Raw genomic sequence first — 12,076 nt, forward strand, 5'->3', positions numbered from 1 at the left:
CTCCTGAGACAACTGGGTCACTGGAAAACCAGAACCAATGGAGGAAAGGTAGTAAATTTTTCAGAAGTTTATTGATCAACAGATTGTGTCTTCTTTTTTGGTTTGTTTGACATTTCTAAACACGATTACAAAAAATAGAAGCATTGTGTATTAACTGCATTGGCTAATGGACACTTAACACACTCTTAAATTAGGCCCGTGTTTACCTTGATAAACTCAGTGGTTATCTGTCCTAAGAATGTTATTTCTCTGCTACATTCCTCAGAGGAAATAAAGAGCGCCTCTGTTAACCGCTTTCCTTCTCTTCAAGGCAGTTTGTCTGGGGTACTACTCTGGGCATCATGAAGGAGTTTAACGGTGCAAAGCGGGGAGGGTCCCGTGGGGGCTTTTGGGCCGTGACTAGTTTCTTAGCCCCCCACCCCCACCCCCACCCCGCTGGGCAGTGGGCTGCAGTAAGACATGCCCAGTGGGCGGGCGGCTCCTCAGGACACCCCCACGGAGCACAGCAAAGGGCTGTGGTCAGAGGACTGGGGGTCAGGGCTCCGTGGAGGCTTCCCCTGTGGGCTGGTAACGTGGGGGACGCGGTGTTGAGAAGAGGGCAGGAGGCATTGGCTTCTCCACACATGCTCTTTGATCTGCCTGGACATGCAGTCCCGTGATTCAGAATTTAACTCCTCAAAGGCCCACCACCGTCTTGCAGGAGGAACCACAGCTCCAGATAGGAAGACACTATAGCTGCATCATGATGAGTGCTCCAAGGAGAACCCAGTCCAGCCCCAGAAAGGCAGAAGCCAGCTGAATGCATGCCCCTCCCCATCGCAGGGGGACCCCTGGGCCATCCCAGGGCGTGGGTGAGGAAGGAATCCACGTAGGATGCTGGGCTAGAACGTGAGGCTGGAGCAGGTTGGATGTCTGCACGTTGCCATGAAACCGGAGGGTTTTGAGAGGTCTTGGTGCACTGTTTCTTTGCACAGGAGGGCCTCATCAGCAGGCTTCCAGCTTGCAAGCTTACTTTGGGAGGAGGAGGCTGAAACTGCTTTCCTCCTACACTCGAGGCTGCAGAGGTTTATTACGTGGGACCCGGGGCTGTAGATTCAAGATTCTTCGATCTTCTTCTGTGGAATTGTGGAGAGCATGGCGTCTCACAGTGCTAGGGTTTGCCTAACTCCGCCCTCCTGCCCAGCTTGCAAACTCTGTGGAGGGGCTACTTCTTAAAATTGGGGTGGTGTGGGGAGAGCAGTGCGGTCGGGCAGTGTGAACAGAATTCTAGAGGGCTCTGCTGTCCCCCAGCCCTGCTGCATGGGGAGGCAGGATAAGGGGCGTTCTGGACAAAGACGCAAGGAACTTGGTGCAGGTCCTGGGAACATACAGGTCCCCATCCTTGGCAGCCATTCCTGAGGTTTTCCAGGGCTTTTCTTTTCAAAGTTCTTAATCAACTTTTCATGATGAATGACTTCATGTTTTAAGAGATGTTAAGAAAAACGGGCAAGGCATTTCCTTTTTTTTTTTCTTCCTCAGCAGGGAAAGGAGGCAACTGCCAGATGTTCTGTCACCTGACAGCATGGGGGTGGCAATCACAGTGCCACCAGAAGTTTCCTTCCGCAGAGAAAGCAGAAACTTCAGTCTGCTGCAAGCTTTCCTATATGTCTCTGCATAGACAAAACTTGCCCCATCTGCCTATATACCCAATGGCAAGTATCAAGAACACATACTCACGTGGTGTATGTATATATATGTATATATTTATGTAGGACGACTGAGAAGAATTAAAGGAGCAGGATAATTCTCAATGGAAAATCAGTGAACCCTGGCATCTCTAAACCTTTGGATCAATGAATTTTCTCTCTTTGCTCTGCTTTGCCCTTTGGTGGACTCCCTTGTGGGCACGCATTTGGGCAGTCCTCATGCTTTCACCAAACCATCTGCTTATATCATAGTACTGACATACACCTTTCTTGGTTATGTTTCTGATTAATTTAAAATCAATTTAATTTAAAAGTGCTCATTAAGATTAAAAATCATATTATGAATTTACTTCTCTTAAAGTGACATTATTTAGAAAGTGAACTAGGGAGTGTGGGGACTGGCCTCTGGATCAAAGCTTCCCCAAAATAAAAATTTTAAGTCTGCATTTCTGCCCCCGATGTTATAGGGGATATCAGAAAAAGAAAAAAAAAATGTGGTTTTTGGAAGGCTTGGGTGGGACTGTGATGATTTCCTTCCCTTTGGGGCCATGTGGCTATCCCTGTTTTGTGCCTCTCTTTTGTACTGCATGAATAATAATGAAGTGATTCCCGAGCTGCAGCCCACAGAGGGAGTGTGGCAGTGAGAGTTAACCTGTCTCTACCTCCAGCTGACGGGCACCTGGGTGAGTGGACCAGACAGCTTTATACCAAGACTCAGAGAGAGAACACTCAGGAACCAAATCCTGCCTTGTGATGGGCAGGCACCGTATGAACTCACAGCCTTTTGAAGGAAAGGTTTCATATGAAAGATTCTGTCCTGTTTCTGTATAAAGGCTTTTCCTGTAAGAAAGAAAAACTGGACATAATAAAAATGCCAACTTTTTTTTAACTAAAAAATAGTGTCTAAAGCTAGAGAATGACCTTTTCTACTTGGCAGCCTGGGGTGGGCTCGCCTTGTATTTCCCTTATGTCCCTAGGCCCAGCACACAGCAGGCACCAAGATGTGGGTTTAACTTTAACTCCCGCCATTGACCGGAGCCTTGGGGAGGTGTCACCATGCTGCAGAGAACCATCTCTTTCCTTTACTGTGGTTTGATTATGATCAATAGACTTTGCTACAAATTATTGGACAGACCAGTAAGAAAAGCCAGCCTTCAGACTTTGACATGACTTGAATACCAGAAATCTTGCCAGGGGCTAATAAAGTTTCTGAGTTCCAAATTCCTAACCAAGTGTAACTCTGCAGGGCAGGGTCTGGGGTGGGGGGAGCTCTGGTTGGATTATTCGGGAGGGTGCTGGGTATCAGAGATGCTCTCCACTGGCCTGGCTGCCTGTCCTGCTTGAGCCTGCAGGGGTTGACGGGGGCAAAAACAGGCACAGACTCGGGGCAGGGGAGGCAGTCTTCTCTTTGGTAGACGGCCTGGAGAGAAGAGAAACCTTCTGTGCTGTTGTTTTCCACTCTCAATACAGCAGGAAATGAAATAAATAAGATCAACTTTGCTCCCTCCCAGTACGCTCTAAGGGACAGACAGGAACCAAGGCAGATGCGTTGTGCTGTGTGGCCCAGCACAGGCTTGCTGGCTCTGGGAGGGCCCTCGGCTCACTCCCTGGGGTTGTGGGATTCTATCCAGCCTGCCTCCTGTCTACATCTTTCCAGCCTTCTAAGGACTCTTTGGTTAATCTCTCCTTTTTCTCAATCCTTCCATCTCCTTATCCACCCCGTCCTCCCAACATTTGAATAGAAACTCAGGGAATTTTAGAGGTGAAAGAACCTCATCTAGTGTCCTGTGTCTGCCCTTCTCATTCCACAGGTGGGGAAACTGAGGCACAGAGAGGGTGGTGCTGTGGCCAGGGTCAGTGAGTCAGTGGCAGCACGGGCCTCGGGCCCAGGCCCTCCCGCCCTCATTCCCTACTGCCCATGGCCTGCCCTGAGAGTGGCCCGGCCCTCAGTCGGCCTTCGGCATGGACTTCCTGTGGGAGGGGGGCACGAGGTGGGGGGGCAGGCTGTTGGGCAGCTCATAGCCGTCAAGCTTGATCTTGATGAGGTGCTTGGCCAGCGCAAACTCCTCTTCATCCAGCATGCCGTCACAGTCACAGTCGGCCAGCTTCCAGATCTTGCCCAGGACGCTGTTGGGCAGCTTGGACGTCACCATTTCCTTCTTGGCGTTGACTCCCGATATCTTGCCGTTGACGGGCGACAGGGTGTAGAAGAGCTCGTCGTAGACGGGCTTGTCTTTGGCCACAACCCACTCCTCCTCGTCAGCGCCCTCCTTGGCGCCCTCCCCATAGCCCTGGTTGAAGGGGCCCTCGGTGGTGCCGTCGAAGGCCCCGCCTTGCACAAGCTGTGTGGGCATGCTGCTCTCCTCCTGGCTGATGAGGTTCATCAGGGACGAGATCTTGCTGCTCAACATGTTGTCCACCGCCTCAATCAGCTTGGGCTTCAGCGAGTGGAACCTGGTGAAGTCATAGTTCTCCAGCTGTTCCTGCAAGAGGAGAAACCACAGAGTTGGTCACAGGCCCTCGCTTTAGGAAGCAGGCAGGGAGAGGGAGGGCAGCAGGCAGAACTGTCCTGTAAACAGACATCCCAATCCGGGGCTGCTCCGGAGCTCTCTCTCTATTTGCTGGAGTCCCCACATCTGAATCCACCAGATCCAGGACTGGCTTATGGAATAAGAAACAAGATGCAGGGAAGACAACAATTTTTTACAGCAACCCATCTTTGGCTGGAAGTCACGTGAGGGATAGCAGTCCCCTAAGGGCTTCCTGACACCCTTCCTTCAACCTTGCCCCCCTTTTTTTTTTTTTTGTGCTCTAGAGATTTAACATTTTATCCTTTTTTTTTTTTTTGAAGATTTTTATTTGTTTGACAGAGAGAGAGATAGGCAGAGATACAGGCAGAGATAGGGGGAAGCAGGCTCCCCGCTGAGCAGAGAGCCAGATGCGGGACTCAATCCCAGGACCCTGAGATCATGACCCGAGCCGAAGACAGAGACTCAACCCACTGAGCCACCCAGGCAGTGATTTTTATCCTTTTTATCTTTTAAGGTGATCTAATGACACACTTCAGTTGATCTTTACAACAATGCCGGGAGCAAGGAGGGGCAGGGGTGAATAACCCTGTTGGATGCACAGCCCGTGGGGTGTTCTGACAGAGCCAAAACGAGAGTCCATGGCTTCCTGCCCCTTGACGAACGTTCTTTTGTGCTGTAACATGAAGCTGTATCAAAGAGTCTTTTTAGGTAAAACAATTATTTAAGAATGTTGTTTTTGGATCAGTTAAAAAAAAAGTGTCATTTAAGGTACAATTAAGTAAAAGTTGAAACTGGTGAATGGGAGAAGAGTAGGGATGGGGAGGGTGAGTAGAGATCCAGCCAGTAGGGCTGAATATCACTAGTCCGGGCAGGGCAGGTCTCGGCATCACTTGCCAGGAGAATGGGCCCATCAACAGACAGAACGGCAGGAACACGTGCACCGCAGAGGGCCCTGGGACACAGCAGTTGCCCAACTCGGACAGGAGCCAACTGTAGATGACACATAGGCTCTGTGGATGGCTCTGTAGAAACAGTCCTTCCTCCTTTGGTTCTCCTTGGTTACTCTGCCTCCCATCCATCCATCCATCCATCCATCCTTCATCCATTGACCTATCCAACATTTACTGGCCATTGGTATTACCAGGCCCTGTTTGAGAGTCTGGGGATAATATAATCATGAGGAGCCAGTCTCTGCCCTCAGGGAGCTTATGCTCTAAGAGAGGGAAAACATTCTAGTTTTTTTTAGTTCCTGCTTACTTTCAAAAAGGGTTTGACTTAGCTTACAATGGAAAAATGATAACATGAAATAGAAGAGAGTCATTAGAAAAGGAAAAGCTAAGTAATTAAAGGGGAGAGGAAAGTACCATCACATCAGACTTCAAAGGTGAGAAAAGCTACCTCTCCTCAGAAGCCGTGGCTGGGGTCCTGGGGGGCACACCCTCTCACGGCCTGAGGGAAGAAACCATCTGTTCGTTGTAAGAGACATGCTTTTTCTGAATTGTGAGAGTTAACTGGGGCCTTTTCTGATCTTTGAAAAATGTTTTCAACAACAGTTTTGCTGAATAAATGCAGAAAGTTCCAGATAAGGAAGTTTATATATGGGCTTTATGTGAAATATTTCTGTTAGGAAAATTCTAGAAGGCCAGCAAGGGGCTGTCCAGGTGTGCAATTTCCTGGAGATGAGGTAGGAAGACCCTTGAGTAAAAGAGGTTTCACTCAGACCTCACTATTCTGGGCAGAAGTAATGTGACAGGCAGTTGGTGGGGGGTAGGGGGAGCAGAGCTTTGTGCAATCATAAATATCACAACTTCATTGTAAAAATTTGTGGAAAAAAACTGATAGACAAAATAAAAAATTTAAATCACTTATAATTCCATCCCCCAGCAATAGCTTCTGCTAACTTTCTTCGGGCACACATTGCTAGCCATTTTTACAAATGTGTGCACATACACGTGCATGCGCGCGCACACACACACAAACACACTCTTTTTAACTGAAATAAGACCACACTGTTTGACAACTTGCATTTTTAAGAAAAAAATGTATCACATCTTTCCCTGATAATGATTGTTATAAACCTTATTCCTAAGACCTGTACAACACTGAACGATCCAGCCAGGCCATTCCTCATTTACTCTATCCTGTGTGGTTGGACATGTTTCCATTGGAGAATCAAACTGTGATGTCCAGAGGGTGCTAGTAGGACAGATATTCTGTGCCGTTACTTAGAAGGGCAGCCCTGAGCTTCAGATGGACGGACAGAGTTAAAAGCTAAGCAGCTCGATGGATGTGTAGAGAGGCACCTCCAACACTCTTCTCAGTAGCAAACTGCGACCCCTTCAAACCACGCAAGGGCCGGGCTGGGCTGATACCCTGTGGGCAGCCTGGGCCCCGCTGAGAGCCGCAGGGTGGTGCAGGTCCAGTTTCTAAACCCCTTCCCATCTGCGTGTCGTCTGTCCTCTCCAACAGACTACAGTCACCTCTATGGTGCTCCAACACCAGGACTCAACAAGGTTCCTGACACTTCGGGCTCTAACTGCCACTCACTCGGTCAGTCAGGGGAATGGAGAAGAGAAAGCCCAGGAGGAGGAGAGCGGGCAGCCTACACAAAAATCCAAGTGCTGCTGGGGTAAACAAGTCTGGATTCCCCTGGGTGCACAGACACCTACCCTCCTGCCTCATGAATGAGCCTGAGTTCTGAGCACACACAAAGCCCCAGTGTCTGGCCAAGCAGACGAAGGAGGGTGGTGTCCGCCCGAACTTTCCACCCTCCCGCGGGGTATGTGCATTCAGACAGCAAACCTCTGGAAAGCTGGCAAGGGGAAATGGCCACGTGGTTGCAGGGGTGGACAGGAAGTAACAGCAGCAGCCACCCCTTGCCTGGAGGGTGCAGAGGAAACAAACCCTATACTCTCATCCCAAGGCCTGACAAGGGAGTATGGGGTCCGAGTTAAACCGCCGCCATCCCTGCCCTCCACCGAGTTCGCTCCAAAAAGACATCTTTGTATTGGGATGAATACACACTGGGGAATTTAAAGATTGACCCATCAACAATTGCCTCCATCGAAGCCACCAAGCCCGGGATCCTGGAACTTCTCCCTCCCAAGGCACAAAGGTCAGTTCCTGGCTGGGTCTTTGCTGGCCTCCCTCTTGCCCACTCACTCCCGGCATTCACCAGAAGCACTTCCCCAGTTTCCAGCTGGCCTGAGCAGGTGGGGAGGGCTCTGCTGCCCTCTGCTGTGGGAACTCGGCTGGCTGGTCAGCCAACAGGGGCGGATTCTCGAAGGAGGGAAACTGAGTCTGCGCTCCAAAGGGCCTTGCTCGTGTTCTCCTTCTCCAGTCTGGACCCTGCCGTGTGGTTAAATCAGATTCCCTCCTGGAAGGAGGCAGGGCAGACGCGGGCTACTTCACCAGCAGGTCACGGGCCTCTCTCAGCACCACATAAAGGCCTTCAAAATACACTCAGATCATTGCTTCCACTGAATCACCCCAAGCAGCGTGGTCTGTGAGGACACAGGGAGGTCAGACACAAAGCTGGCCTCGGGGAGCTCTCTGAGCGGCCCTCAGATGCGCAAAGATCCTAACAAAGTTACCTCCCAATTTGTGTCCCCACTGCTGTCCCAGATGTGGTCAATGAGAGGCTGAACATCTGTGCTGGAGGGGAGGTCAGATGCTCCACAGAATCCAAGACAATGGAGACCCTGGCCCCCACCATCAACCCCCACAAAGCTTCCTGGGTGACAGCAAACTAGTTCGAAGTGTCAGGTGATGGTAAGCATCCAGGCCTGCTTTGTCTCCTGCGGAGTCCCTGAAGGGGCTGGGGTGCTCTGGTCAGCAACAGGCCAGCTTCCCAAGAAGGCGTCCCCATCTCTCTACAAGCTGTGTGGGTGTCAGGGTGAGGTTAGGGTCCCAGAACGTCACTACCCACCGCCTGCTCGGATAGAAACACACACTAACTTACCGAGGAGCTCATCCAACTACACATGGGGCACCTGCTATGTGGCAGGGGCCAGGGATACGGTGGTGCCCAGGATGTGGGTCCCTGGCCTCCTGGAGCCTCAGGAGGGAGAGAGTCACTGAGTGAATCAATGAATTACAATGGAGCACAACAGCTGCTTGTTGTGCTGTTTGCTCACGGATTTATCCCAGGGACCCAGAACAGTGCCTGAGACAGTACACTTAATATTTCTTGGTGAGTGAGCGAATGAACACGGGTGAATGGGGGTTACCCGTCAGGATGCACTCCTCACTCCAAGGGCTGGGGGCCCTCAGGTGTCTGCTGACAGTGCAAAGGCCTCTCCTGAGATGCTAGATGAGGGGCCCATGCTTCCTTGTCTTCTTCCCCAGGGACTGCCCCTCTGCTCCAGCTCGGAGAGGCCTGGTGTCCTCTGACATGGCTGAGCCAAGGCTAACATGGCTATGAGAAGCTCTGGTCGGGGGCCGCACCACCGGCGTTATGGGAATTCACCTGGGACAGGCACGCGGGTCCTATAAAGGAGGCTTACAGCAGCTTCCTGCTGGGCTCAGCGATGCCTCAGGCCTTGGGAGCGGCCCCTTCTTGTGGGTGGGGCGCTGTGCTCGCTCAAGAGGCTAATGAGGCCATAGTGTGCACTGTTTTTCTTCATAGCTTTCATTGCAGTCAAGAAGCCAATTTCCCTTAAAAAAGATCTGAAGGATGCAAGGAGATCACTGTCCCACAGATTGGTCATGGGGTACAGGGCATAGCAGAAGGGCGTGAAGGCGGGCCTGCCAGGAAGACCGCTCCAGAGGCCCAGCAGCCCTCCAATTAGCCATCTTGTGATTAAACACCCCCACCCCCAATTCATCTTCTGAGTACAGGACTACCTATTTCATTTCTGGAAGAAAAAAAGGTGTTCTGGATTTATTTTGAAGCCAGCTAAGTCGTACCTGACCACCTCATATATCCCACATGCTCTTACCACCTTGAACCCAGCCATCTCAACAGGAAGTATGGCCCACTCCTATGCTAGTGTGGGTTTATATTGTGGAAACCCTAGAAAGGGTTTATATTGTGGAACTCCCCAGGGCCAAAGCTTCCCCTCCTGCTCCCTGTTGATCCTTGTCCCACCGCTCCATCTCTCCTCCTCTGATGCTTTTCTGAGGCAGCCAGGCAGCTTGCCAGCCCACCTTCCAGGGGCATATCTCCTACTGCTCTTCCTCTAGCCCCATCCTTCTCGGTGGCTCAGGGCAGAAGATGGTACCTGGAGGTCTCCAGGGTGTGGCCAGAAGCAGGGCACAGACTGCCCAGCCCGCCCCCATGGTAGGCCCCCACAAGTTCCCACTGTACTCGTACGCTGGCTGGTTTTCCTCCTGGGAGAGTCCTGTTTCCGAGAACCCACATCTCCATCAAATGTGGGAAGACAAGAGAGAATCCAAGAGGGCGATGTGGTTTTTCTTTGCCTGGCCTGCCTCACTAGCTATGGGCGTCTGAGTTTGTGTGGCCTGCTTTCCAGGGAGAACAGTGGCCTCTGGTGCAGAGATGGGTCCTTGCTCTGGACAAAATGATGGTTAGTTTGGCTGACCATTTTTATTTAAATTCAATTTAGTTAACATGTAATACATTATTAGTTTCGAGGTAGAATTTAATGATTCATTGGTTGCATACAACACCCAGGGCTCATGACATCACGTGCCCTCCTCAATGCCCATCACCCAGTTACCCTATCCCCCCACCTCCCTTCCTCCCCTCCAACAACCCTGTTTGTTTCCTAGAGTTAAGATTCTCTTATGGGGCTGCCAGGGTGGCTCAGTCGGTTAAGCGACCGCCTTCAGCTCAGGTCATGATCCCAGGGTCCTAGGATTGAGTCCAGCATCAGGCTCCATGCTGAGGAGCGAACCTGCTTCTCCCTCTGCCTGCAGCTCTCCCTGCTTGTGCTCTCTCTCTCTCTGACAAATAAATACATAAAATCTTTAAAAAAAAAAAAAAAAAGAGTCTCTCATGGTTTGCCTCCATCTCTGTTTCTATTTTTCCTTCCCTTCCCAATGTTCATCTGTTTTGTTTCTTAAATTCCACAAGAGTGAGATCATATGGTATTTGTCTTTCTCTGATTTATTTCACTTAGCATAATACCCTCTAGTTCCATCTACATGGTTGCAAACGGCAAGTTCTCATTCCTTTTGATGGCTGAGTAATATTCCATTGTAGAAATTTACTTCTTGAAATGTGTCCCTTTTTGGTTCAATGTTTTGGGGAGGCAGGCAATCTCTGCTTTATTCACAGAAGCCTATTATCATGGATCACCATTAGGAAGATGCATTCATTGCATTCCTTATCTTTTTTTTTTTTTAAGAGGGGGGTGGGGTAGAGGGAGAGATGGAATCTTAAGCAGGCTGCACAGCCAGGGCGCAGCCTGACATGGGGCTTGATCTCACAATCCTGAGATCATGACCTGAGCCGAAATCAAGCTGGACGCTTAAGTGACTGAGCCACCCAGGTGACCTGTATTCTCTATCCTAAACCATGAAACCCTCATGTGTACCCAGCAACCAGCCAGACAAGGTGGCATTGCCTCTCCGTTACACACCCATGAGGCTACAATGAGCTCCCAGTACCTGCATTGCCTTGACTTCTGGGAAGTCCCCGGCAGAAATCTGGTATTCTCGCTGCAGCTGAAGATAGATTTCTGGCAATCTGCTGATAAGCTCTCTCTTCTTGTTTTCCTTTCCAAACATGCTCGGCATCTCCTTCTTCAGGTGGCTGATGATGTAGGCATGGACCTGAAGGGGTACATGTCAGTAAGGACATGCTATTTAGAACTGCACCAGAGAGATACACAGGTCGGTATCTTAAATGTATCATAACATGGAACAGGTGCCCAGCAGGACCATGGCCCTCGGGACAGAAGGGAGGGGATTGGGGTGGGGGGTTGGGGGGTACATTATAAGCCTGCTTCTGGGTGTACAGAATGTGAGGTACATGAAGGATCCTCCAGATGGTGCTGTCTACAGGTGCCTAGAAAGAGGCCCCCCTGGCCCTCCTCCCCCACCCCCAGCTCCTAGTTGGCCTGGGTGTTGGGTTTGAGAGCTGAAGCAGAGGTGGTGCCTGGAACCACAGGAGTGGTTGAGACCACCAATGGAAAGTGAGCAGAGAAAACCCCACCAAGAAGGACCAGGAAGGGGAGTGGGCTGTGGCAGATAAAGGCTGTAGGAAAGAAGGGCCAGGAAAAGGGGACACCTGAGCTGGGCCCCAAAGACAGGGAGGACATGAGGGAGGGCTGCAGCCATCCAGGAGTGGAGAGCATGGATGGCAGTGCGGAGGTAACACACTGTGGGCCGTATTTGGGGTGCTGTGTATGTGGCTGCGACACATCTCTAGAGGCAGGGAGGGCAGACTGCTGTGGGTGCCAGGAGCTGATAGGAGGATCAGAATGAGCCTCTGCTAACCTACTGTGGTGCTAATGAAAATTCTGGAGAAGAGACCAGGGGCAGGAACAGTGCCCTGAGCTCCCTGCTTTGGAAGCTGGCTGTGGTGTGTGGCCGGGGATGGGGGGTGGCGACTGACTTGGGCAAGGTCTTGGGCACAGTTCAGTTGTGCCTCTGAGTGGCTGTTCCAAGTCTGCGCAGGGAGCGCGCGGGATGGGTGGGTCCTAGGCAGAAAGACCTCAGTTCTAGTGATTAACCGGAAGACCTGAAGAAAGTTTCAGCAGGGCACCAGGAAACGAAACTGGAGGCCGATGCAAACGGCTGATCTGATGTTAATGGCTAATAAGTGGCTAATCTTCATGGAAATCTGTGCCCAGTGAACAGGGAGATGGAAAGTCTTATAACCTTCCCATGGAGAGTTTGAACTCCAGGGTCTCTAGAGATGGCACTGAAGTCCTTTCTGCACAAGTCCTTCCC

The 12,076-nt window shown here is 50.8% G+C and overlaps 1 protein-coding gene across 1 annotated transcript in view; it reads right to left on the minus strand.

Annotated features, from left to right (window-relative positions):
• Window positions 1-53: 53 nt before the first annotated feature.
• EHD4 (EH domain containing 4) overlaps window positions 54-12,076 on the minus strand; it is a 76,312-nt gene continuing 64,289 nt past the window's right edge. Inside the window, exons 5-6 of the mRNA XM_080807603.1 lie at window positions 10,790-10,954; window positions 54-4,168 (exon numbers count right to left, since the gene is read on the minus strand). Of these exons, the coding sequence (XP_080663729.1) occupies window positions 3,632-4,168; window positions 10,790-10,954 (702 nt within the window). The 3' untranslated portion in view covers window positions 54-3,631. The remainder of the gene's footprint in view (window positions 4,169-10,789; window positions 10,955-12,076) is intronic.

This window comes from Martes martes (assembly GCF_963455335.1).
Source record: "Martes martes genome assembly, chromosome: 7".
Lineage (NCBI taxonomy): Eukaryota > Metazoa > Chordata > Mammalia > Carnivora > Mustelidae > Martes > Martes martes.